Source organism: Chiloscyllium punctatum, chromosome 49 (genome assembly GCF_047496795.1).
Source record: "Chiloscyllium punctatum isolate Juve2018m chromosome 49, sChiPun1.3, whole genome shotgun sequence".
NCBI lineage: Eukaryota > Metazoa > Chordata > Chondrichthyes > Orectolobiformes > Hemiscylliidae > Chiloscyllium > Chiloscyllium punctatum.
Genome location: NC_092787.1, coordinates 21,151,033 through 21,178,722, shown reverse-complemented (window position 1 = coordinate 21,178,722; position 27,690 = coordinate 21,151,033). Strand labels below are relative to the sequence as shown.

General features: G+C 46.1%; 1 protein-coding gene across 3 annotated transcripts in view; it reads left to right on the top strand.

The window, feature by feature from the left end:
• The first annotated feature begins 5,387 nt into the window (after positions 1-5,387).
• urm1 (ubiquitin related modifier 1) overlaps positions 5,388-27,690 on the top strand; it is a 52,169-nt gene continuing 29,866 nt past the window's right edge. For all 3 annotated transcript variants that reach the window (XM_072565790.1, XM_072565792.1, XM_072565791.1), the window contains exons 1-2: positions 5,388-5,446; positions 8,643-8,713. In XM_072565790.1, coding sequence (XP_072421891.1) covers positions 5,412-5,446; positions 8,643-8,713 — 106 coding nt within the window. In that variant the 5' untranslated portion in view covers positions 5,388-5,411. The remainder of the gene's footprint in view (positions 5,447-8,642; positions 8,714-27,690) is intronic.

The following is a 27,690-nucleotide window of genomic DNA, read 5'->3' as shown; positions in this document are numbered from 1 at the left end:
CTCTCTCTCTGTGTCACTATCTCTCTCTCTATCACTATCTGTCTCTCTCTCTCTATCACTATCTCTCTCTATATCAGTATCTGTCTCTCTCTGTCACTATCTCTCTATCAGTATCTCTCTCTCTATCAGTATCTCTCTTTGTCACTACCTCTCACTCTATCAGTATCTCTCTCTCTGTCACTATCTCTCTCTATCACTATCTCTGTATCACTATCTCGCTCTCTATCACTATCACTCTATCTGTCACTATCTCTCTCTGTCACTCTCTCTATCAGTATCTCTCTCTCTCTGTCACTATCTCTATCTATCAATATCTCTCCCTCTCTGTCACTATCTCTCTATCAATATCTCTCTCTCTGTGTCACTATCTCTCTCTCTATCACTATCTGTCTCTCTCTCTATCACTATCTCTCTCTATATCAGTATCTGTCTCTCTCTGTCACTATCTCTCTATCAGTATCTCTCTCTCTATCAGTATCTCTCTTTGTCACTACCTCTCACTCTATCAGTATCTCTCTCTCTGTTACTATCTCTCTATCTATCAATATCTCTCTCTCTCTCCAACATTATCGCTCTCTGTCACTATCTCTCTCTCTATCAGTATCTCTCTGTAACTATCTCTCTATCGCTATCTCTCTCTATCAGTATCTCTTTCTCTCTCTCACTATCAGTATCTCTCTATCAGTATCTGTCTCTCTCTGTCACTATCTCTCTATCAATATCTCTCTCTCTATCAGTATCTCTCTTTGTCACTATTACTCTATCAGCATCTCTCTCTCTGTCACTACCTCTCTCTCTCTATGTCACTATCTCTCTCTATCAGTATCTCTCTCTCTGTCACTATCTCTCTCTCTATCACTATCTCTATCTCTGTATCACTATCTCGCTCTCTATCACTATCTCTCTATCTGTCACTATCTCTCTCTGTCACTCTCTCTATCTGTATCTCTCTCTCTCTGTCACTATCTCTATCTATCAATATCTCTCCCTCTCTGTCACTATCTCTCTATCAATATCTCTCTCTCTGTGTCACTATCTCTCTCTCTATCACTATCTGTCTCTCTCTCTATCACTATCTCTCTCTATATCAGTATCTGTCTCTCTCTGTCACTATCTCTCTATCAGTATCTCTCTCTCTATCAGTATCTCTCTTTGTCACTACCTCTCACTCTATCAGTATCTCTCTCTCTGTTACTATCTCTCTATCTATCAATATCTCTCTCTCTCTCCAACATTATCGCTCTCTGTCACTATCTCTCTATCAGTATCTCTCTCTGTCACTATCTCTATATCACTATCTCTCTCTATCAGTATCTCTCTCTGTAACTATCTCTCTATCGCTATCTCTCTCTATCAGTATCTCTCTCTCTCTCTCACTATCAGTATCTCTCTATCAGTATCTGTCTCTCTCTGTCACTATCTCTCTATCAATATCTCTCTCTCTATCAGTATCTCTCTCTGTAACTATCTCTCTATCACTATCTCTCTCTATCAGTATCTCTCTCTCTCTGTCACTATCTCTTTTTCTGTATCACTATCTCTCTATCACTATCTCTCTCTATCACTATCACTATCTCTCTCTACCACTATCTCTCTCTCTGTCACTATCTCTCCCTCTCTATCAGTATCTCTCTCTGTCACTATCTCTCTATCACTATATCTCTCTCTATCAGTATCTCTCTCTCTCTGTCACTATCTCTTTCTCTGTATCACTATCTCTCTCTATCACTATCACTATCTCTCTCTACCACTATCTCTCTCTCTATCAGTATCTCTCTCTGTCACTATCTCTCTATCACTATCTCTCTATCACTATCTCTCTCTCTGTCACTATCTGTCCCTCTGTCTGTATCTCTCTGTCACTATGGCTCTCTCTGTCAGTATCTCTCTCTCTGTCACTATCTCTCTCTATTACTATCTCTTGATCAGGATCTCTCTCTATAAGTATCTGTCTCTCTCTCTATCAGTATCTCTATCACTATCTGTCTCTCTCTCTCTATCAGTATCTCTCTCTATCACTATCTCTGTCTCTCTCTATCAGTATCTGTCTCTCTCAATATCAGTATCTCTCTCTATCAGTATCTCTCTCTATCAGTATCTCTATCACTATCTCTGTCTCTCTATCAGTATCTCTCTCTATCATTATCACTGTCACTATCTCTCTATGAGTATCTCTCTCTGTCACTATCTCTCTCTCTCTGTCTGTCAGTATCTCTCTCTCTCTGTATCACTATCTCTCTCTATCACTATCTCTCTCTCTGTCTGTCAGTATCTCTCTCACTGTATCACTATCTCTCTCTATCAGTATCTCTCCCTCTCTATCAGTATCTCTCTCTCTATCAGTATCTCTCTCTCTATCAGTATCAGTATCTCTCTCTGTCACTATCTCTCTCTATCAGTATCTCTCTCTCTGTCACTGTCTCTCTCTCTCTCTCAGTATCTGTCTCTCTCTCTATCTGTCAGTATCTCTCTGTCACTCTCTCTCTCTCTCTGTCACTATCTCTCTCTGTCACTCTCTCTATCAGTATCTCTCTCTGTCACTATCTCTCTATCTATCAATATCTCTCTCTCTCTCTCTGTCACTATCTATCTATCAATATCTCTCTCTCTCTGTCACTATCTCTCTCTATCACTATCTCTCTCTCTCTCTATCACTATCTGTCTCTCTATCAATATCTGTCTCTCTCTATCACTATCTCTCTCTCTATCATTATCTGTCTCTCTCTCTCTCTCTATATCACTATATCTCTCTATCACTATCTGTCTCTCTCTCTCTATCACTATCTCTCTCTCTCTATCAGTATCTCTCTCTGTCACTATCACTCTCTATCAGTATCTCTCTCTCTCTGTCACTATCTCTCTCTCTATCAGTATCTCTCTCGCTCTGTCACTATCTATCAGTATCTCTCTCTCTGTATCACTATCTGTCTCTCTCTGTCACTATCTCTCTCTATCACTATCTCTCTCTCTCTATCAGTATCTCTCTCTCTATCACTATCTCTTTCTATATCAGTATCTCTCTCTGTCACTATCTCTCACTCTATCAGTATCTCTCTCTCTCTCTCTGTCACTATCTCTCTCTGTCACTATCTCTCTCTCTGTATCACTATCTCTCTCTCTATCACTATCTGTCTCTCTATCACTATCTGTCTCTCTCTATATCATTATCTGTCTCTCTCTCTATCATTATCTGTCTCTCTATCACTATCTGTCTCTCTCTATCACTATCGCTCTCTCTATCATTATCTGTCTCTCTCTATCACTATATCTCTCTATCACTATCTGTCTCTCTCTCTATCACTATATCTCTCTATCACTATCTGTCTCTCTCTCTATCACTATATCTCTCTATCACTATCTGTCTCTCTCTCTCTCTATCACTATCTGTCTCTCTCTCTCTCTATCACTATCTCCCTCTATCACTATCTGTCTCTCTCTCTCTCTATCACTATCTGTCTCTCCCTCTCTATCACTATCTGTCTCTCTCTCTCTATCACTATCTGTCTCTCTCTCTCTCTATCACTATCTGTCTCTCTCTCTATCACTATCTGTCTCTCTCTCTATCACTATCTGTCTCTCTCTCTATCACTATCTGTCTCTCTCTCCCTCTATCACTATCTGTCTCTCTCTCTCTATCACTATCTGTCTCCATCACTATCTGTCTCTCTCTCTCTCTCTATCACTATCTGTCTCTCTCTCTCTCTCTCTATCTGTCTCTCTCTCTCTCTATCACTATCTGTCTCTCTCTCTCTCTATCACTATCTGTCTCTCTCTCTATCACTATCTGTCTCTCTATCAATCACTATCTGTCTCTCTATCACTATCTCTCTCTCTCTATCACTATCTCTCTCTCTATCATTATCTGTCTCTCTCTCTATCACTATCTCTCTCTCTATCATTATCTGTCTCTCTCTCTATCACTATCTGTCTCTCTCTCTATCACTATATCCCTCTATCACTATCTGTCTCTCTCCCTCTATCACTATCTCCCTCTATCACTATCTCTCTCTGTCACTATCTCTCTCTCTCTATCAGTATCTCTCTCTCTCTACCACTATCTCTCTCTCTATCACTATCTCTTTCTATATCAGTATCTCTCTCTGTCACTATCTCTCACTCTATCAGTATCTCTCTCTCTGTGTCACTATCTCTCCCTCTATCAGTATCTCTCTCTTTCTGTCACTATCTCTCTCTCTGTCACTATCTCTCTCTATCACTATCTCTCTCTCTATCACTATCTCTCTCTCTCTATCATTATGTCTCTCTCTCTATCACTATCTGTCTCTCTCTCTCTCTCTCTATCACTATCTCTCTCTATCACTATCTCTCTCTGTCACTATCACTCTCTCTCTCTATCAGTATCTCTCTCTGTCACTATCACTCTCTCTCTGTCACTATCTGTCTCTCTCTCTCTCTATCACTATCTCTCTCTATCACTATCTCTCTCTGTCACTATCACTCTCTCTCTGTCACTATCTGTCTCTCTCTCTCTCTCTCTATCACTATCTCTCTCTATCACTATCTCTCTATCAGTATCTCTCTCTGTCACTATCACTCTCTCTCTGTCACTATCTGTCTCGCTCTCTCTCTCTCTATCACTATCTCTCTCTATCACTATCTCTCTCTATCACTATCTCTCTATCAGTATCTCTCTCTATCACTATCTCTCTATCAGTATCTCTCTCTGTCACTATCACTCTCTCTCTCTATCAGTATCTCTCTCTGTCACTATCACTCTCTCTCTGTCACTATCTCTCTCTCTATCATTATCTGTCTCTCTCTCTATCACTATCTGTCTCTCTCTCTATCACTATATCCCTCTATCACTATCTGTCTCTCTCCCTCTATCACTATCTCCCTCTATCACTATCTCTCTCTGTCACTATCTCTCTCTCTCTATCAGTATCTCTCTCTCTCTACCACTATCTCTCTCTCTATCACTATCTCTTTCTATATCAGTATCTCTCTCTGTCACTATCTCTCACTCTATCAGTATCTCTCTCTTTCTGTCACTATCTCTCTCTCTGTCACTATCTCTCTCTATCACTATCTCTCTCTCTGTCACTATCTCTCTCTATCACTATCTCTCTATCAGTATCTCTCTCTGTCTCTCTCTCTCTCTCTCTATCAGTATCTCTCTCTGTCACTATCACTCTCTCTCTATCACTATCTCTCTCTATCACTATCTCTCTATCAGTATCTCTCTCTGTCACTATCACTCTCTCTCTATCAGTATCTCTCTCTGTCACTATCACTCTCTCTCTGTCACTATCTCTCTCTCTGTATCACGATCTCTCTATCACTGTCTGTCTCTCTCTCTCTCTGTGTGACAGATATTTAAATAAAGGGGCGTTGAAACTGATTCACTTCCGGTCTTGCGCCCCAACTGTTTCCGGGTTCACTCTGACAACATGGCGGCGCCCATCGGCGTCCACCTGGAGTTTCGGTGCGACTTTTACCGGGACCGGGGGGGGGAGGGGATGGCGCGCGGTGTTGGTCCGGGGTTTGACGGTTTGATGTCGCCTGGGTTTTTGTTGTGGACGGGGAGGCGGCGGGTTCGATATCGATTTAATATCGCTCCTCCCACCCCCCCCCCCCCCCCGCCGAAGGTGCTGTCACCGAGGGGCTGTCGGTGTGAGCCCGGGCCCCGGGGGGGTGTCGGTGTGAGCCCGGGCCCCGGTGGGGTGTCGGTGTGAGCCCGGGCCCCGGTGGGGTGTCGGTGTGAGCCCGGGCCCCGGGGGGGTGTCGGTGTGAGCCCGGGCCCCGGGGGGCTGTCGGTGTGAGCCCGGGCCCCGGGGGGGTGTCGGTGTGAGCCCGGGCCCCGGGGGGGTGTCGGTGTGAGCCCGGGCCCCGGGGGGGTGTCGGTGTGAGCCCGGGTCCCGGGGGGGGGGTGTCGGTGTGAGCCCGGGCCCCGGGGGGGGGGGGTGTCGGTGTGAGCCCGGGCCCCGGGGGGGGGGGGTGTCGGTGTGAGCCCGGGCCCCGGGGGGGGGGGGTGTCGGTGTGAGCCCGGGCCCCGGGGGGGGGTGTCGGTGTGAGCCCGGGCCCCGGGGGGGGTGTCGGTGTGAGCCCGGGCCCCGGGGGGGGTGTCGGTGTGAGCCCGGGCCCCGGGGGGGGGGGGGGTGTCGGTGTGAGCCCGGGCCCCGGGGGGGGGGGGGGGGGGTGTCGGTGTGAGCCCGGGCCCCGGGGGGGGGGGGGGGGGTGTCGGTGTGAGCCCGGGCCCCGGGGGGGGGGGGTGTCGGTGTGAGCCCGGGCCCCGGGGGGGGGGGGGGGGTGTCGGTGTGAGCCCGGGCCCCGGGGGGGGGGGGGGGGTGTCGGTGTGAGCCCGGGCCCCGGGGGGGGGGGGGTGTCGGTGTGAGCCCGGGCCCCGGGGGGGGGGGGGGTGTCGGTGTGAGCCCGGGCCCCGGGGGGGGGGGGGGGTGTCGGTGTGAGCCCGGGCCCCGGGGGGGGGGGGGGGTGTCGGTGTGAGCCCGGGCCCCGGGGGGGGGGGGGGGTGTCGGTGTGAGCCCGGGCCCCGGGGGGGGGGGGGTGTCGGTGTGAGCCCGGGCCCCGGGGGGGGGGGGGGTGTCGGTGTGAGCCCGGGCCCCGGGGGGGGGGGGGGTGTCGGTGTGAGCCCGGGCCCCGGGGGGGGGGGGTGTCGGTGTGAGCCCGGGCCCCGGGGGGGGGGGGGTGTCGGTGTGAGCCCGGGCCCCGGGGGGTTTGGGGGCGTGGCCCGGGCCCCGGGGGGGTGTCGGTGTGAGCCCGGGCCCCGGGGGGGTGTCGGTGTGAGCCCGGTCCCCGGGGGGGGTGTCGGTGTGAGCCCGGGCCCCGGGGGGGGGGGTGTGGCCCGGGCCCCGGGGTGGGGGGGGGGGGTGTGAGCCCGGGTCCCGGGGGGGGGGGGGTGTGGCCCGGGCCCCGGGGGGTTGGGGGGCTCTGCGCTGGGGACTCGGGGCTCGCGCCGGGGAGCTCAGGGCTTGCGGAGTTACTGAGGAAGAGTTTTCTTCTGAAGGGAAGCCCCAGCGATTCACTCCCAGAAGCTGCCGAGTTTATCTCCAACATCAGCAACACTTCTAGTTTTATTTGACTCTCATCGGGTTTTTTTTTGGCTCCAACCTCAAAAAGAGAGGGAGAGGCAGAAACTGTGAGAGAAACAGGTTCAAGTCTGGAGTGACTTCTTTGGAGATTTCTTTTGAAGGAGCTGGTTCTTGACCTGAATGATTAACCTTGTTTCTCACTGCACTGGCCCTGCCAGACCTCCTGAATTTCTCCAGCATTTTCTTTGTTTGTTTCAGATTTCCAGCATCCACACCTATATTTCTCATTTTCTTGTATCCTTGCTTAGAGGATGGTAGCAAACCTCCAGTGATAGTGTTGATGCTTCACGTTTGACATTAGGCAGGGTGCTGCCAATCTTTCCAACAGTGAGGTATTCAGCTGAATCAGAACTGACTCTTGTTCAGGATTCCCCACTGTTTCTATCGGGATTGATTTGTTTTTTTTTCTGATTGCCATCTAATCGGGATGTAATCATGGTTTGTTTCTCTCAGTCTACTACTTTAGGGATACTGAACCTGATTGAATTCTGCCACTAGCTGCACATTGGTTATATCGAATTAAAAAAATGAAAATGCTGCAGTATCTGTGAAGAGAAATCAGTTAATATTTCAGGTCCAGCAACCTTTCCTCTGAACTGATGGTTTTTATACAGAAGGTAGAGTTCAGAGAGAGAGAAACACAAAGGAATGGATAACAATCAGGCTAGGAGAGTGAATAGCTGTTATTGAAGACTATCAGTAGCTAACCATAGGTTGTGTGTAATATCAGACCATGTGGTGACAAGGTCTCGTGAGTATTGGGGTCAGGACATAGGAGAACCTAAAGTTGTTGAACTTGATATCGAATCCAGAGGCTGTAGAGTGCCCGAGTGGAAAATGAGGCCTTGTTTATGTCGATTTATTTTTTTTTTTTTGTTTTTTTTTTAGTTTTTTTTGATCACCCTGCTCAGGCATGCTTTGGCACACTTTTGGAGCAGGTGGGACTTGAACCTGGACTCAAGATTAGAGTGGTGCTGGAGGCAGCATCTGAGGAGCAGGAAAATCAACATTTCAGGCAAAAGCCCTTCATCAGGAACCTGGACTGTCTGGCCTAGATGTAGGGACACTATCACTGCACCACACAAGAGTCCTCTGAACATGAGCCAGCTGTCTCAGACCATTCAGCCACCTTGTGGTGTACCGGACTATATAAGCAGTGACTAATTTGTTGTTTGAATGAGACAGTGGGAACCAATAACAATTTGGCGAGTGTTCATCCAGTAGCTTATAGAGCTTGGTGAACTGAATGGCCTGCTCCTCTTCCTGTGAAAGTATCCATTTTTTTCTATCAGTATGAAAGTAGGTAACACTGGTGCAGCTAGGCTTTCTTGAGAGTGTGGTTAGAATGTGTGGTTTGGATAGAGTGGAGAATGCTTGATGTTTCATTGAATGACCCTCTTCCTAATTTGGGATTGTTTGATGCAGGCTATTGGAAGAGTCGAAGCTTGCTCTGTTCGTTAGCATTGACAGTTCCTCTCCTTCAGAACCACAAGGAAAATATTGTATTTTGTATCCATTTTGCAAACAGTTGAATAATCTCTAACTTTTTTTTTCATAACTAATATCTTATAGAGGTGGTGCTGAACTGCTCTTCAATGGAGTGAAGGAGCAACATGTCACATTGCCCACTCAGTCAACACCATGTGAGTATTGGAAATCTTTTTTGGTTTTGTGATTTGTGAAAGAGAATTTAAAGTATGAGAATCCTTCCTGGCAGCTTGCCACAAAGTATGGGAATAGAGAATTGCGCCTGTTGTGTGTTTATTGGAGGGAAAGAGGCAGCTATTGTGAACCAGATGTAAGTAAATGATCAGCTGGTCTATCAAGTCTCGCATATGCTCGTGATAAGTGTCCCGCAAAGTACTGGGCTAATGGTAAGATTCTTGATTTGGAGATGCCGGTGTTGGACTGGGGTGTACAAAATTAAAAATCACACAACACCAGGTTATAGTCCAACAGGTTTAATTGGAAGCATGCTAGCTTTCGGAGCGTCACTCCTTCATCAGGGGGTAGTGGAGGGCTCAATCCTAACACACAGAATTTATAGCAAAAGTTTAGTGTGATGTAGCTGAAATGATACATTGAAAAATTGATTGTCTGTTAAGCCTTTCATCTGTTAGAATATCATGATAGTTTCACTTCTTTCATGTGTAAATCACAAAACCTTTTCTCAGGATAGCTGTTAACAATGGTGATAGCTAGACAATATTGTTGAAGATGTTAGCCCCCTGTGTTCTCTGCCTATGCCATGATGTTTAGATTGATTCTAATCTTAAAAAGTGAGATAACGGAGTTTTACATAAATTTTGAGTAAAGTATAATGTAACCCTGCAAGTACAAATTCACCCCACAAAATATATGTGTGCATGTGGGTCTTTGTGTGTGTGTGTTTGTATGGGTTGGGGGTTGAGAGTGTGAGAAAGTGTGTGTGTGTGTGTGTGTGTGTGTATAGTGCAATGGTGATCACCTGTAATGTGACATGAACCCAAGGTCCCGGTTGAGGCCCTCCCTACGGGTACCGAACTTAGCTATCAGCCTCTGCTCGGCCACTTTTCGCTGCTGCCTGTCCCAAAGTCTGCCTTGGAGGATGGTCACCCGAAGGTCCGAGGTCGAATGTCCTGGACTGCTGAAGTGTTCCCCAACTGGGAGGGAACCCTCCTGTCTGTTGATTGTTGTGCAGTGCCCATTCATCCGTTGTCGTAGCCTTTGCTCGGTTTCCCCAATGTACCATGCCTCCGGGCATCCTTGCCTGCAATGTATAAGATAGACAACGTTGGCTGAGTCACATGAGTACCTGCCATGTACAAAGTGGGAGGTATTCCCACGCGTAATAGTGGTATCTATGTCCACGTCTTGCAGCGTCCACCGTGACAGGGTTGTATGGGGTTGTCCTGAGAGCCGGGCAGTTTGCTACGAACAACGATCTGTTTGAGGTTTGGCGGTTGTTTAAAGGCAAGTAGTGGAGGTGTGGGGAAGGTCTTGGTGAGGTGCAGTATTTCCCAGGAGCTGAAAACCTACGCCATGTTCTTCATGACCTGCAACACATTATCAATGAGGATGAGCACCTCACCTCTCAGGACAACCCCATACAACCCTGTCACGGTGGACACTGCAAGACATGTCAGATTGTGGACATAGATACCACTATTACGCGTGGGAACACCTCCCACCTTGTACATGGCAGGTACTTATGTGACTCAGCCAACATTGTCTATCTTATACGTTGCAGGCAAGGATGCCCGGAGGCATGGTACATTGGGGAAACCGAGCAAAGGCTACGACAACGGATGAATGGGCACCGCACAACAATCAACAGACAGGAGTATTCCCTCCCAGTTGGGGAACACTTCAGTGGTCCAGGACATTCGACCTCGGACCTTCGGGTGACCATCCTCCAAGGCGGACTTCAGGACAGGCAGCAGCGAAAAGTGGCCGAGCAGAGGCTGATAGCTAAGTTCGGTACCCGTAGGGAGGGACTCATCTGGGACCTTGGGTTCATGTCACGTAACAGGTGACCACCATTGCACTAAACACACACGCACAGTCCTACGCACGCCTGTGCCCACACTCGCTCCCGACACTGTGCACTTTCTCTCACACATGCGCACATGCACGCACACACACACAAAGACCCACAAGCGCACACATCTTGTGGGGTGAATTTGTACTTGCAGAGTTACATTGTACTTTACTCAAAAACTGCATGCATTCATGTGGAACTCTGAGCTCAAAAACTGCATGAATTTATGTAAAACTCTGTTATCTCACTTTTTAGATTAGAATCACTCTAAACATCATGGTATAGACAGAGAACACAGGGGGCCAACACCTTCAACATATTGTCTAGCTCTCACCATTGTTAAAAGCTAACCTGAGAATGCAACTTTTTAAAAAAAGGCTTTGTGATTTACACATGAAAGAAGTGAAACTATCATGATATTCTAACAGGTGAAAGGCTTAACAGACAATCAATTTTTCAATGTATCATTTCAGTTACATCATACTGTAGAATTTATAGCAAAAATGTATGTGTTAAGATTGAGCCCTCCACTACCACCTAATGAAGGAGCAGCACTCTGAAAGCTAGTGCTTCCAATTAAACCTGTTGGACTATAACCTGGTGTTGTGTGATTTTTAACTTGGTAAGATTCTTGCAAGTGTGGATGAGCAGAGAAATCTGTGTTCATGTGCATAGACCTGTCAAAGTCATCACACAGGTTGAAAGGTTTGTTAAGAAGGCGTAAGATGTGTTAGATTTTATTGGAAGAGGGATTGAGTTTCAGAGCCATGAGGTCATTCTGCAGCTGTACAAAACTTGAGTGCAGTTGCATTTGGAGTACTGTCTATATTTTTGGTCGCCGCATTATAGGACGGATGTGGAAGCTTTGGAAAGGGTGTAGAGGAGATTTATCAGGATGTTGTCTGGTGTGGGGGGAAGGTCTTATGAGGAAAGGCTGAGAGACTTGAGGTTGTTTTTGTTAGAGAGAAGAAGGTTGAGAGGTGACTTGAGACACATAATCAGAGATATCTGATAGGGTGGAGAAGAGAGCCTTTTGCCTCGGATGATGATGGCTAGCACAAGGGGATATAGCTTTAAATTGAGGGATGATAGATATAAGACAGATATCAGAGGTAGGTTCTTTACTTAGTAAGGGCTTGGAACGCAGTACCTGCAACAGAAGTAGTCTCGTCAACTTTACAGGCATTTAAATGCTCATTGGCTAGGCATATGGATGAAGATGGAATAGTGTAGGAGAAATAGGCTTCAGATTAGTTTCACAGATCGGTGCAACATTGAGGGCCGAAGGGCCTGTCCTATGCTGTAATGTTCTGTAATGCTGGAACTAGATATCCCTGCCTCCTGCACCTCAGTCTCACCTGGGAGAGATTAAAAGTAAGAGAAAACAAAGTGGAAGCTCACCCACCCCCAGCAATAAAATCTAGATTGGGTGTTCCAGGTTTTAAAAAAATTATTATTTGACTTCCCTTCTCCATGATGTGATCTCTGCCCAGATCACAAAGAGCACCCACTGCTTAAAGTTGTTCCAGAGATTTTTTTTTGAACTTCTTATTGATGGGATTTGGGTTTTGCTGACTAGGTGAGCATTTATTGTCTAGAAATTGTTCTGTCGAAGGTTGTGATGAGCTGCCTCCTTGGAACACTGCAGTCCTTTGGGTTTGAGGACACCCACAATGCTGTTAAGGATAGAGTTCCAGGACTTTGATCCAGTGACACTGAATGAATGGCTGTACGTTTCCACGTTAGGATGACGAATGGCTTGGCGGGGAACTTGTAGGTGGTGGTGTTCCCATATATCCGCTGTCATTGTCCTTCTAGGTGCGAGAGGTTTCAGGTTTGGAAGGTGCTGTTGAACAGTCCTTGCTGTGTATTTTGTATATGGTATATGTTGCTGCTGCTGAAGGGAGTGAATTGAACCTGGCGGTTTTTGCACTAATCAAATGAGCTGCATTGTCCTGAATGGGCTCAAGTTCTATGGAAAAGAACTCTCATCCCCCTGTTTGTGATTGTGAATAGTTTGAAGGCATGTCCTGTAATATGGGCCATTTGTGTGCAGTGACCGAAAAGTACAAATACTGTTTCAATCACAAAAGACACTCGTTGGCCTTTGGACAGCGTTTCACAATGTAAAAACCAAAATCGACTGATCTTGCAAAGTCAGGTGGCATCTCACAGTAATGAATAATATTATTGGTGTGATACTAATGGAGAATATTTGCAAGATAGAAGAAGGATCGTAATCCAGTTGAATGGCAGAGCAGGCTCAGTGGATTGAACCTGATTCTCGTGTTCCCATCTCTTGTGGGCTAACGAGCCCATTTGCCCCGTTCTTGTGAAATTTAGTTGCTGTGGCCTAAGTGCCACTGATAAGTTTATCATTGCTTCAGTATCCCCACCAGTTTCGGAATTAAACTCACTTGTCGGTCTATGTTCTGTCTGAATTTGTAGGGCACTGTACAGCTGTTGTTTACACTTCACTGAAAAAAAGGCAGGATTGATGATTAAGCATCAGACCTGGAAATAGTGTTTGAAGCTCATTTGTGAGAATTTCCTGTCTCATCAGGTTTTTTTTTTAAACAAAAAACCTGACGAAAATCTCCTGTCCTATTTTCAGTGTTCTAAACAAGCATTGAGTCATAGCTATATCTTCATGCTTGCCTTCATTGATCAGGGCATACAGTATAAAAGTGGTTTTTATAGACCTTTAGTGAGGCCTCATTTTGGGATATTGTGTACAGCTCTGGTCACCACACTACCAGAAGGATGTGGAGGCTTTGGAGAGAGTACAGAAACACTTTAACAGCATGTTGCCTGATTTGGAGGGTATTAGTTACAGGGAGAGATTGGACCAACTTGGTTTGTTTTCTCTTGAATGTTGAAGGATGAGGGGTGACCTAAGAGAAATTTACAAAGTTATGTGAGACATAGAGGAATCTTGACAGGTACAGGAATAGGCAGGGAATAGAGAGATATGGATGCATAAGACAAAAGGTTTTTAGTTTGGAAAGGCATTGTTTGTCAGCCTTTGAATACTGGCCTTGCCAGTGGTGCCCTGTTCCTGTGAATGAGGAAACAAAGTGAGTGTAGGTCCAAAGTGGTGGAACAGGGACAGTACTGGGTGGTGCATCCACATTTTCTGTTTCTCCACTGCCAATTTTCAGGGCTTCAATTGTGGCTCAACGAGTGATGCTGTCTGTTCTGAACGTGAACACTGTGGGGAAGAACTGTCATTTGGACGAGACATTTAAACTCCCACCACCACCTGGCACAGTCTTTGCTTTGTTGGTATCCCAGCATCTTTTACATCCTCCTGTTCTGAAGACAAGCTGAGATGTTCACCCTGGTGCCCCGGCCAGCATCTATCCCTCAGCCAACACCCATGTAGCAGAGGAGCTAGTTGTTTATCTTATTGCTGTTTGCGGGAGCTTGCTGTGCACAAATTGCCTGCCTTTCTGACCCTACATTACAGCGACGACAGCACTTCAGATGTGCTTCAGGGCATCCCGTGTTATAAAAGGTGCTGTACAAACCCAGTCTTCTCTCTGCCTCTGCTCAACTTTTCCTACGATACAGTTCCGTAGGTCATTGCCCATGCTTCAGCACCACGTCGTAGTGATCGTATTTATTGTCTCTGTGTCAGCGGTACTTTTGTTTGCAGGGTATCACCGCTGAGCTCGATCTTGTTAAAAGTTCAGCGTTCGAGCACACACTTTCTAGTGTAGACCCATGACCTAGCAGCTTTCAGGGTCACTTTTCCCAATGCTTTCTCACATATTATCAACTTTATCCACTTCAGCTTTGGAGCTAGCTGCAGTGGGATTTGAACTCCCAACCTCTGGGTCATGTGTCCACGATACAATTGTACCTAACATATGGTAAAAATTCACAGCAGTTGGTCTGTGTGCTGTGGTACCTTTCAGCGATTCAAGCTTGACTTTCAATTCACGCAAGTGATCCACCCTGCAGGGCACAAGTGTGTGAAAGTGCAGCTCTCTTCCACTCTGAATTAATCTTTGATTTTTCTTTCGCAGGTTGTGTTCAGCTTTGATCTTATTGGTGCTTTTGTGTACGTCTGCTTGTTGAGATACAAGTCTTGATCTTTGTTGTGTGTGTGCTGGGGTATGGGTTCAATGTTTGTAATCCTTTTGTGTGTTTGGATATATGCTTTTATATTTTAACACTGCAAAGTTTTGTGTGTGTTGCACGATCAGTGTGACCTTTCTGATGCTGTATTTGAATGTTTGTGTCTGGGTGCATTGCTTTGTGTCCTGATCTGGAGGTGTTTAGAAACAAGAGACGTGTATTTCTCGAATAACTTTATCGGTCCTCACTTTGTTTCTGATGCATAACGCTGTGGACCATTCTCTCCAGGTTGTGTCCGCCCTCCCCCAGCTCCTACATGGTCTACAAATCGTATTTCCTTACTCTCTCAACTTCTGTCTCAAACAGCATTCCCATTAGGGTTGCTCTGAGAGGCACATCAAGTTTTGACTGCCTCTTCCATTTCCTTTTGTGCCCCGTAACTGATCCACAGGATGTTGCGCAGGGTCAAATCAGGTGAGGTAGGGGTTAGTGGCCAAAGGCATGCTAGGCAACCGCGACACGGCCGCAACAGTGCGTCCTGAGGCATGACGATTGCCCTGCTGAGGAACTCTTATTATTGTCTTTGGAAAGGCAAACAGATGAACAAAAAAAGGTTTTCTGCTTCATCATGGCTTTCTACGGCCAGGAATCTCAAATGGTTTGATTTGAAGCTGTCTGGTAAGTTGGGAGGCAAACGCAAAATGTCTTCACTTGCCAAGTGAGGGTAAACTGTCACAGCCTCTCTTTGCAGTTGACTCAACTTTCATAGTTCAGTCACGATTATCTGATGTGGCCTGGTGTTTCAGGCCAGAGAAGGCATTCCCTCATTACAGAAGATGTCTCTGACCGCCCCTTGGCCAGAAAGCGGGTGGACAGCCTGGCATTGAGCTTTGCCACCCTGGGCTGAAGGGGAGTTGACTTCTGCGAGTGGCAACCCTGCACATGTCTGCTGGTATCTGGCCATGATGCCTCTCACAATGATTCAGTGGTTGGCACTGCTGCCTCACAGAGAGCCGGATTCAATTCCAGCCTCAGGTGACTGTCTGTGTGGAGGAACATAGAAACATAGAAGATTGAAGCAGGAGGAGGCCATTCTGCCTTTCAAACCTGCTCCGCCATTCATCGTGATCATGGCTGATCGTCCAACTCAAAAGCCTAATCCTGCTAAAGTTTGCGCATTCTCCCTGTGTCTGTGTGGTTTATCCTTGGGTGCTCCAGTTTCCTCCCACAGTCCAAAGGTGGGCACGTTATGGCAGATTGGCCATGCTAAATTGCCCATCGTGTCCAGGGATGTTCAGACTAGGTGGGTTGACCATGGGAAATGCAGGTTTAAAGGGATAGGGTCAGGGGCTCGGTCTGGATGGGATGCTCTTTGGAGGGCCATTGTGGATTCAGTGGGCCGAATGGCCTGCTTCCACACTATGGATTCTAAGATTCTATAACACTGTTACTGATAAACTCAATTCCAAATTCAGGAAAGATTTCTTTCGTGTGAAGATTTGTAGCTCGGGTGTTCGTTGTTGTGGTTCTGTTCGTCGAGCTGGGAATTTGTGTTGCAGACGTTTCGTTCCCTGTCTAGGTGACATCCTCAGTGCTTGGGAGCCTCCTGTGAAGCGCTTCTGTGATCTTTCCTCCAGCATTTATAGTGGCCTGTCTCTGCCGCTTCCGGTTGTCAGTTCCAGCTGTCCGCTGCAGTGGCCGGTATATTTGGGTCCAGGTCGATGTGTTTGTTGATTGAATCTGTGGATGAGTGCCATGCCTCTAGGAATTCCCTGGCTGTTCTCTGTTTGGCTTGGCCTATAATAGTAGTGTTGTCCCAGTCGAACTCATGTTGCTTGTCCTCTGTGTCCTAGAGGCATGGCACTCATCCACAGATTCTATCAACAAACACATCGACCTGGACCCAATACCGACCACTACAGCAGACAGCTGGAACTGACAACCGGAAGCGGCAGATTCAAACCACTACAAATGCTGGAGGAAAGATCACAGAAGCGCTTCACAGGAGGCTCCCAAGCACTGAGGATGTCACCTAGACAGGGGACAAAATGTTTGCAATACAAATTCCCAGCTCGGCGAACAGAACCACAACGAGATTTCTTTCCCCAGAGAGTGTGGGGAAATATGGACATCGGTCCTACAGGGAGCAGGATTGAGGTGAATCGTCTCGATATGCCTAAAGTGGAAATTGGATCACTGAGATGGAATCGCTGTCCTCTGGGTGGGTCCGTGTGGGTTGCTGTCTGGGGGATCGATGGCCTCCCTGTGCACTAGAGAGATTCTATGATGCTGATTGCTGATCATGAAACCGGGCAAGGTACCAAATGCCAGTCAGTATCCATGGGACTGTCACCCAGCAGGGAGGGACACTGTTTTGAAGACTGCATAGAAAATAAATGCTATGGGAAATATCTTGGGAAAGCAATCCTCAAAAGCGTTTTAACAGCCAGTAACAGTTTTGTGTCAGGGGTCAGTTAGCTCAGTTGGCTGGATGTCTGGTTTGTGGTGCAGGATGATGCCAAAAGCATGGGTTCACTTTCTGCAGCAGCTGAGGCTACCATGAAGGTCTCATCTACCCAGCCTCACTCCTGTCTGAGGTGCAGTGATCCTCAGACTAAACCAGCACCAGTCATTTCTTGAATGAGAGAGCAGCCCGATGGTTCTCCAGGATTTTGGTGACCTTGCATTTACTTCAGAGTTTTGCATCTTGTGTAATAAGCACTCAGTGTTGAGAGCAGCTTTAGGTTTAACATACAATATAGCATTTTAGCATTGTGCAGCAACACCAGAAACTTCACAGGAGCGGTTACACTTTGCCAACAGAGGAGGGGTATAGGGCAAATAACTTGTGAAAGAGGTAGGGGAGTTTTTCAAGTATTAGGGGGGAGAGAGGTAGATTTGAGAAGTGACATGATTCTAGGGTAGTATTTATTCATTTTTATGCTTCCTTGGTTTGATTGGAGTTCACAAAGTGACACCTTTAATCAGTTTATTTCATGTCCTTGAACTGAAAACAGCATTCTTAGTGAACTTAATTAAATCAAGTCCATTGCTGTTCGGTTGAAAGAAAGCTGGAATACTCTCCATTTCAAGGCAATTAATGATGACTCTGTATGTACATCTACACAACATTACTCAGCAGTTCACAGAGTATTTTTTTCAAAGCTTGATTAATCTGTTTTGTCATATCAGAGGTGCCATCTTTCAGTAGAGACATGAAACCCAGGTAATACTGCCCTCTCGGGTGGAATGCATGTGATACTCTGGATAATTCCCAGAGGAACAGGGAGACCTGCCTTGTGTCTTTGTTAGTATCAGTCCCTTAAGTAACGTCGCCTCACATTGATCTGGTCATTGTCTCAGTGGAGCTTGCTGTGGGTAGATTGGCTGGCAAGTTCCCCGTACAATAACAAGTGACTTCTCTTCAAAGTGAACACCTTCCAGCCGTGCTTATGCCTTTGGGCAGGGGGCAAAACACAGAGCTGTAAAATATGGATTTAGAATGCACCATTTCGATGCACCTACTGTAGGAACATAGGAAGTAGGAGCTAGGCCATTCAGCCCCTTTGGTCTGCTCTGCCATTCAACTAGTTGATTTGCTCCCTCAATGTTATTTTCTTGCATTGTCCTATTTTCCTCTATTTATTACATCAGTTGCCAGCTATAGTAACGTAACCTTATGATTGCTAGTCCCACTTTGTCCTCTGGACCTCTGCCTTGCACTTTTGAGCCGAGTAACATCAAAAAGATCAGCACAAGTAACATTTGTGTTACAAAGTGACCATCTCCACCAAGATACAGTGTAGCCATCGCCTCTTCATATTCAATAGTGTTACCATCATTGTTTCATTCTCTACCAATATCCTAAGGGTTACCATTGACCAGAAACTGAACTAGACTCTCTATATAGTGGCTACAAGAGCAGGTCAGAGGTGAGGAATACTGCGGTGAGTAACTCACCTCCTTACTCCCCAAGGCCTGTCCACCATCTACAAGGCACAAGTCAGGAGTGTGATGGAATGCTCCCCACTTCCCTGGATGGGGGCAGCTCCAACAACACTCAAGAAGCTTGACACCATCCAGGATAAAGCAGCCCGCTTGATCGGCACCACATTCATAAACCCCCACTACCGATACTCAGTAGCAGCAGTGTGTACCAGCTACAAGACACGCGACAGAAAAATCACCAAAAATCCTTCGGCAGCACCTTCCAAACCCACTTCCGTATAGAAGGACAATGTCAGCAGATGGGAACGCCATCCTTGCAAGTTCCTCTCCAAGCCAGTGGCCAGCCCGACTTGGAAATATATTGCCATTGTTGCTAGCTCAAAATCCTGGAATTCCATCCCTACGGACATTGCGGGTCTACCTAAAGCAAGTGGACTGCAGCGATTCAAGAAGGCAGCTCCACCCCGTCTTCTCAAAGCCAATGAATTTTTTAACAAAACTCAATGCGTGAAGTAGGAGAGACTCGTGTTCAAAGACCGAAATGGAGGGCAGAATTGGGAATCCACTAAGCAAATTTGGCAGGGATCGCAGGATTCCCTATAGTTTGCAGCAGCTGCCAGCCTGAAATAGCTCTGCATCTCCAGCTGTTTGGTAAATTAGTTTCAAATATTGATCCACCTCGACTTCAAACTGCACAATTTCTTTGGCAAACCATACTGGCTTCTTTTGTCCCCTTCTCTCGGAGGAAGTTTGGGGTCTGAAACACAATTGTGACGTTCAGTTGTGATGACCTTTCCCTGCCCCTTTATAGAACCACCCTCCAAGGTGGTTCCTGCAAGAAAGGTTCAGAAAAGGCTGATTCTGAATGGAGACTGATGGGTTGGGGTAGCTTTCACAGAATGGTGACTCTTCTCTTGTCCATTCGCTTAGAATCATAGAGATGTGCAGCACGGAAACATACCCTTCAGTCCAACTCATCCATGCTGACTGGATATCCTAACTAAATGTAATTCCATTGTGCAGCATGTGGTTTCCCCATTATCTGTAAATATTTCTGACAGTTGAACTGCAATGCGTGTTTATCTTTAAAATGAGAGGGCACAGGAAGAGGCTGTTATGTCCATCGTTCCTGTGCTGGCTCTCTTGAAAGAGCTGCCCCCTTAGCCCCACCACCCCCTGCCCTTCCACCAGAACTTGGCAAATGTGTTCCCTTTTGAATGTTCATCTGGTTCCACCTGCCGCGGGTCAGATGCTGGTTCCACAGGAAGGCAGTTACGTGTGCTTTGTGCACAGTATTGGTGCTCGGCCAACCTGACTGTCCGGTAAGGGCACTCCCCTCGCTGAATTTTAACTGAAGGAACTGTGAATGCAAAGTCCTGAGGAAGGGTTACTGGACCTGAAACGTTACCTCTGATTTCTCTCTACCCAGACCTGCTGAGCTTTTCCAGTGCCTTCTGTTTTTGTGACTGCGTTTTAACCACATGATCACCAACCTTGCAAAGCTCGTCAGCAGCATCCAGTTTTAAACACGCAGGGAGTATTTTCCATTGCTACTGAAGTGTGTTGGCTGCATTAGGCTGATGGACTGCTCTCATTGCCTTTACTGACGCATCTGGGGGACTGCTCGTTGTAAATCGAAGAACCTGCTGCTTTTGAGGACAGCGATGTCAGAGTCATCTGCCGTTCAGTCTGCCATGTTTGCACCTATCTGTGCAAGAGTCGGCCTTGCTCCTTATCCATTCCCTGTGGTCTGGTTACAAATTGTGGGGGCTATCTGGGTGTGGTCACAGTACTGTCAGTACCTGCATACTGTGCAATGGCTCCCATGTATCCTGCATTGCTACAGTGACCATGCAATAAATACTACCTGGCCTTTAAAGCACTTTGAGACATCAGTCATTGTAAAAAAAAAAAATGCTACATAAATGCATCCTTCCCTCATGAGAAAACCAAAGGATTTTTTAGATTAGATTAGATTACTTACAGTGTGGAAACAGGCCCTTCGGCCCAACAAGTCCACACTGCCCCGCCGAAGCGTAACCCACCCATACCCCTACATCTATTTCTACCCCTTACCTAACACTACGGGCAATTTAGCATGGCCAATTCACCTGACCTGCACATCTTTGGACTGTGGGAGGAAACCGGAGCACCCGGAGGAAACCCACGCAGACACTGGGAGAACGTGCAAACTCCACACAGTCAGTCGCCTGAGGCGGGAATTGAACCCGGGTCTCTGGCGCTGTGAGGCAGCAGTGCTAACCACTGTGCCACCGTGCCGCCCAAAAGAGTAGGCAGGGAGGTTGTTAAACTGAAAATCTTAATTGGCAGAACAGGTTCAAGGGGCCGATTGGCCTTTCCCAGTTCCTATTTTGTAAGTCCTTTTTAAGTTTTTGTTTTCAAAACCAGACCTGTTTTGTGAAATCAACTTTCTCCTGTTCATTCTCTGCTCACAGTGACAGCAACCCCAGCTTCTCTGGGTAACCAAAATACCTCATTCCTGGCTCCGTCCTCATAAAGAAGTTTTTTTTTAAATTAATCTTCAGCGCAGTTACCTTGGTGTTGTATAATCCTAGAGTGTTTACTTTGTTTAAAAGAAAATCCTGTCCCTTTTTAAAATAAAGTGACCCAGTCATGTCCCAGTGAGGTGTGGGAGATGCTGTTGTGTTTAATATTCAGTTCACACGCTGCTCATTACCAGCTGGTCATTCTGAGTTAGTTTGAAGAGTCCTGTTTGCTGAACTCTGAACAAAGTTTAAACGGCCTGCACCTCTGTGCAAATCACATTTTAAAAAGGCAAGTTTCTGCCTAATTAAACAATGAACGGTGACTCTGTGCAACATCTGTGAAAATCCATCTTCTGCCTCATTCTTTACACAAGCTGGGGCTTTGTTACGCGCTATTCACTTGTAAATGTAGTTACAGATCCCGCAGCTTAGACTTTAGTGGGGGGTAGGGGGTGGGCCGGTGGGGGGTGAGGGTGGTGACTGATTTGGGCTGTTTTTATATTGGGTTAAGTGCTGTGCTGTTGGCTTTCTTGCATTCAGTTTGTGAAATGTGAGAATAAATGTTGAGTTTGCTGAGGCTGGCCATTTGTAAGGCCAGATTCCTGTCAAAGGTAGCAGCAACTTGCATTTATACGGTACCTTTTGCACACTCGGGAGAGTTCGAGGCACTTTAGTCACGAATTGCTTTTTGTTTTGAAGTGTAATGGGGGTGGAAGAGAATCTCAGCCGTGTTACAGTTCAGGAGGCCACTCAGTGCATTGTCTGTGCACCCATGGCATCACATTTTTTCCTTAAAGTCCTTGCACATAATTTAAACAGAACCAGAGCTCTCTTGAATGTCTCGATTAAACCTGTTTCCACCCCATTTCCAGGCCCACACAACTCATTGTGTGAAAAGGTTTTTGTTTTCTCATCTCTTGTTTTGCAGTTTTCGTGAATCACTTGAAGTCCGTGCCCCCTCATTTTGATTCGAGAGGACGACTTTTCATCTACTCTGTTCATGAGCCCCCTCTGATCAGATCTCCTCTTCACCTTCTCCTCTCCGAGCACAGTCGCACTATCTACCCTCCAAACTTGAGTTAGCAACTTGCTTACAATGCGATGCAACAGTGAGATGAATGAGCAGGTGGTTCATTCTTGAAGTGTGTTCATCTAGGTGACTGTCCTTAACAAATGTGGCTAGCTTACTCCCAGAGTGTTTAAGTCCCAGGCACTATTCACCAGTACAAGTGTGCAGCTCTTGTACAATTGGAAGAGTCGCTTGCACGATCATGCCATGCTGCAGCTGTTCAGTTTTTGTCATCCATGACACTCAATGAGTTAACACCTGCTTTTTCTCTTGCTCCCAGAAAATTAAAGGGCTTGCATTTACACAACGCCTCTCGTGACCCGGGGACCATCCCCCAAGTGTTTTACAGCCAATAAAATAACTTTAATTTATCTGTGGTTACTGTTGTGATGTGGGAAACACAGATGGACCGGATCAAGTGATCTGTGATTCTTGACATCGTTGTGTGGGTGTGGATCATGGCTTTAGACTTTTTTTTTGAGGCATGGCCTGCTCTGTTATCTGTGGAAGGTCTGGACACCCGACGGTGCAGAATGACCGGAGAAAATTGCAAGGAGCGAAAAGAGAAACTCCTGCTGAGAGAGTCTAATGGTGCCAGTGGCATATCCCCTGCTTTGTTCTGATTTACTGTAGAAGCTAATACTGCCTCTGGCACTCTGATAAAAATGGTGCATGGGTCAACTAATCGGAAGCAAAATAGTCTATGTTACATATGTGTATGTAACATACACAGACCAGGGGTGATTCGGGATCTCTGATGTTTAATTGCTAATCTTCCTTGTTTCACATAAGGCAAAGCATAAATTGAAATCCAGGTTATTTTAGCTGTTTGCAGATTAAACCGAAATCAATTTTAGGTCAGTAAATTGCTTGTGAAACTTTTGAGTAAAAACCAGGCTGGCTTTCCCTTATCTGAGTAGTTCTTTGTCCGTAACCTGTCATAGAAACTTGTCCATTGGAGGTTGTATATCACACTAATGAAAAACTGTGCATGCAGCATATATAATTCTGTCCTTGCAATTGCGCTGTCACACTCAGTTTCTGTGTGCTTTTTTAAAATTTTGTATAAATGTGTAAATATGCAAAAGCAATTGTCTGCAGCACACAAAGTCCACCAACCCATTGGCGGTGCTTTGACACGGGAGCCAGTGTGTCTATAACCTCTTGACCTTGACTCATCAATCGTACTTTTGAAGGAGATGACAGGGAGATGGGCTGTGACTCTCTGTCTAAAGATCCATTTAAAACGGTCTAATGCCACGTTTTATTTTATGGCCGTTGAGTCTAGCCCTAATGAAACGGAGCCTCACGTCAGCAGAAACCATGCGAATTCTAATGAAGCTTCTGAGTGGACAGTATCTGTGGGTGTAATGGCAATATGTGCGCCCTGAGGAAAACGGTGATTAAACAGCGATCTAATGTGTGCCATTTTTTTCCTTTTCTATTTTGTTTTGCTCTGTTTCCACCCCCACCCCCCACCAACCACAGTGCCCGAGAACACATTGAACCTGCCCAGGGTAAGTAAAATCCTTGTGGGACCCTGGGTCAGTATAATTCCTTGCTTCATATTGGAAATGGAGAGAAAGTTACTGCTGCTGCTGACATTGTCCCTGCACAAGCTTAGCGTGGAGACCAAAGCATAGTGGCCATTTTTGTGAGGAGTTACTGAACGCAGGAGACAATGCTGTGGTGTTTCTCTCCAGCCCTGTCTCTCTCCATGATGTTTTGATGTATATCTTTCATCTGTGTCGCTTAGTCCCTCAATTATAGCACCATGTGACCGATTGCCCTTTGTCAAGAGTAGTCATTCCAGTATCGCGCTCAAGTGTTTTGAGGGTATCTTGCAAGGACAAACACGGGGAATTGGCAAGGAAGCTTTGGTTTTATTTAAGGCGCGTTCATAATTATCAGAACATTAAAAGTAGGGGCAGAGAAAGACCGCCACCTCCCTCACTTCTCATTTCCCTTGGGTCCCTCAGCAGATTTATTTTGCTTTAAATATTCTCCACAATGGAGCACTCCCCACCTCCTGGGGCTGAGAATTCCAGTGATTCTCAGCCCATTGGGTGAAGAAATGTCTCCTTAACCCGACCTTAAATGATTGTCCACTTGTGCTGCGTCTTTATGTTCCAGCCTCCCCGGCCAGCTGATGCAGCCCTTTACAGGGACCTGAAGATGATAACAAAAGCTTTGAATTCCATTGCTGGAGGTGGGAGCTAATGCTGGGAGCCAGTAGAAATGAGAAGGAGCAGGTGAATCGGGCACAGAGAATCCCGCAAGTGGGATCCGAATTCGCCAGACTTTACAAATCACCCCTGTTCTGAAGAAGGGCCCGAAAGGTTAACTCTGATTTCTCTCCACAGATGCTGCCAGACCCGCTGAGCTTTTCCAGCAACTTCTGTTTTTGTTCCTGATTTTACAGCATCCGCAGTTCTTTCAGTTTTTACAGATCACCCCATCCACTTACGTCAGTTCCACGTGCTCTGTTGCTTCCAAGATCTTTGCCCAAGATTAGTGTGAATGAGAAATTCCCAAAATCTGACCTTGATCGATCATCCTTGGTGAAGATTCTTGACGTCCTTGGGACGGTACCCTAGCATAAAGAAGGCAGCACTTCCAGAAGAATCAGAATTAGCTTCATTTGTCTCATGTACCCACGAGTCGTCAATCACTGTGCCATCTTAGGTACAAAGATACCTAGGTACAGATCTTAGGAATAAATGATGAGCTGAAACTTGCAGGGGGAGAAAGCAATGGTAAATTTATTATTCAGAAAAGTAGCAAAATTTAACCTTTTTGGAGGAGTAACAGATTTGGAATAAACGGAGCGTTTTCTTTGGCCCGATGGAGAGATCACATGCTCATTTTGTTTATTCTATTGTACAGTCATCAACAGTTTATTTTTCTTGTGTCTGTCAACGTGTGCCTAAAGTTGAGTTTTGATTGGCTATGTGAGCACAGAGCACTGGCTCTTCTGTAGAGGTTAGGTTGAATTTTATATTTGAGAGCGGGTGAACAAGGGACAAAGGGAAGCCATTATTTCACATTTACATGAAAACAAAGGCTACTTGAGGGCTCGTGTGCCAGGCGGGCGGGCTTGTGTGCACTGCCATTGTGTTCCCTGGGAGAATACCATCTGGGGGCATTTGCTGTACAAGCCAGTTTATTTGCCAACATGCTCCTGAGTGTGACAGTCGCCACCATCGCCAGCCCCTAGCCATGTTACATTCAGTGATCAACAATAGCTGCATTCTCTTAAAGGTTCACCAACCACAGTAAACACCTTTTTAAAAAAAATTTACAATGTCTGTTAAACAAGAAATTGTATCAAAATGAAGCTGGAGTCGGTCAGTGTCGTATTGCTGAGAACCTGTTGTTTCTGTCATAGAGTCACAGATGTACAGCACGGAAACAGACCCTTCGGTCCACATGGTCCATGCTGACCAGATATCCTAAATAAGTCTAGTCTCATTTGGCCCATATTCGTCATGTTAACGTTTTCCACTAATTGAGGGTGGAGAGTTGATATCAAGGGGACATTTTAAGGATGTGACTGATGGAGTGCCTCAAGGATTGGTACTGGGGTCGCAATTGTTTACAACATATTAATAACTTGGTTGAGCAACGTGAATGTTTGTGGACGGCGCAAAAACAGGTGAGAAGGCAAGTGGTGAGGAAGACAGGAAAAGCAAACGTGCAAAAGGAAATCAACAAGAGTGATTGGCCAAAAATCTGGCAGATGGAATGTACTGTCAGAAATTGTGAGGTTATGCACTTTGGCAGGAAAGGTCGAGGAGCTGATTACTATGTAAGTGGGGAACACTGCAGAGAGGTATCAAGCTAAGGGATTTGGGGCAAAACGACAACGCTTGCTGGAAAAGCTCAGCAGGTCTGGCCGCATCTGTGGAGAGAAATCAGAGTTAACGTTTCAGGTGCAGGAATCCTTCCAAAAATTGCCAAAACTCTTTTCCACGGGCACATCACATTCCACAGTGAATGCCTCAGGCTCCAGTTCACCCCCACGTGGATTCCAACTCCAGTTTCATCCTTGTTAACTCTGCTTTCTCCCCACAGATGCTGCCAGACCTGCTGAGTTTTTCCAGCAATTTCTGTTTTTGTTTTTGTTTCTGATTTTCGGCATCGCCATTCTTTCATTTCTTTTTTCTTGAGTCATACGCAGCAGGAATAGACCCTTCGGTCAAACCAATCCATGCCACCCATAATCTCAATCTAAACTAGTCCCACCTGCCTGCACTTGGTCTATATCTCTCCAAACATTTCTTATTACGTACTTATCCCAATGTCTTTTAAACATTGTATCTGTAGCTGCATCCACCATTTCCTTTAGAAGTTCATTCCACATGTGAACCCCTCTCTGTATAAAGAAAACAAAAATTGTACCTCCTATCGTTTTTAAATCTACCTTGTCTCTCGTTAAAAATATGCCCCATAGTCTTAAAATCCTCACCTTGGGGAAAAGACCTTTGCCATTCACCTTATCTATACCCCTCATGATTTTATAAGCCTCTATAAGATCACCCCTCAACTTCCTACACTCCAGTGAGCAGAAAAAAAATCCCGGCCTACCCAGCTGCTCCTTGTAACTCAAGCCCTCCATTCCCAGCAATCATCCTGGTAAATCTTTTGTTAAACCCTCTCCAGTTTATTAATATTCGTCATAAAGCAGGGCGACCAGAACTGGACTCAGTCCTCCACAAATGGCCTCAGTCACGTCCTGTACAACCTCAACGTGACGTCCCAACTCTTAGACTCAGGTCTGAACAATGAAGGCAAATGTGCTAAATGCTGCCTTAACCACCCTGTCTACCTGTGACATAAAGTTTAGGGATTATTGTGCACCAATCACAAAGAGCTGGTATACAAGTTCAGCAGGTAAAAGGAAAGGCAGTTGGATTATATAAATAGGAAGGACTTACTAAAATTATATTAGAGGGTCTAGTGTTGCAATGGTAGTGTCCCTATCTGTGGGCCAGTCGGTCTGGATTCAAGTCCAACCTGCCTCATGGCTGTGTCATCACATGTCTGTATTGGTGGTACGTGTATGGAATGAGCTGCCAGAGGAAGCGATGGAGGCTGGTTCCATTGTAACATTTAAGAGGCATTTGGATGGGTATATGAATAGGAAGGGTTTGGAGGGATATGGACCAGGTGCTGGCAGGTGGGACGAGATTGGGTTGGGATTTCTGGTCGGCATGGACGGGTTGGACCGAAGCGTCTGTTTCCATGCTGTACATCTCTATGGCTGTATGATTTAAAACAACTAAAACCACAAGGCACTGGGCAGACCACAGCTGGAATACTATGAACTGTTTTGGGCCCTTAATCTAAGGGAAAATATTTTGGCATTCGAGGCAATCCAGAGAAGGCTCGCATTTTGAGGAGAGGTTGGGTCTATACTCATAATTTAGATGCATGAGAGGGGAGATACAGAAACACAGATTCTTAGTCAAGATGGACGGGAAATGGTTGTTT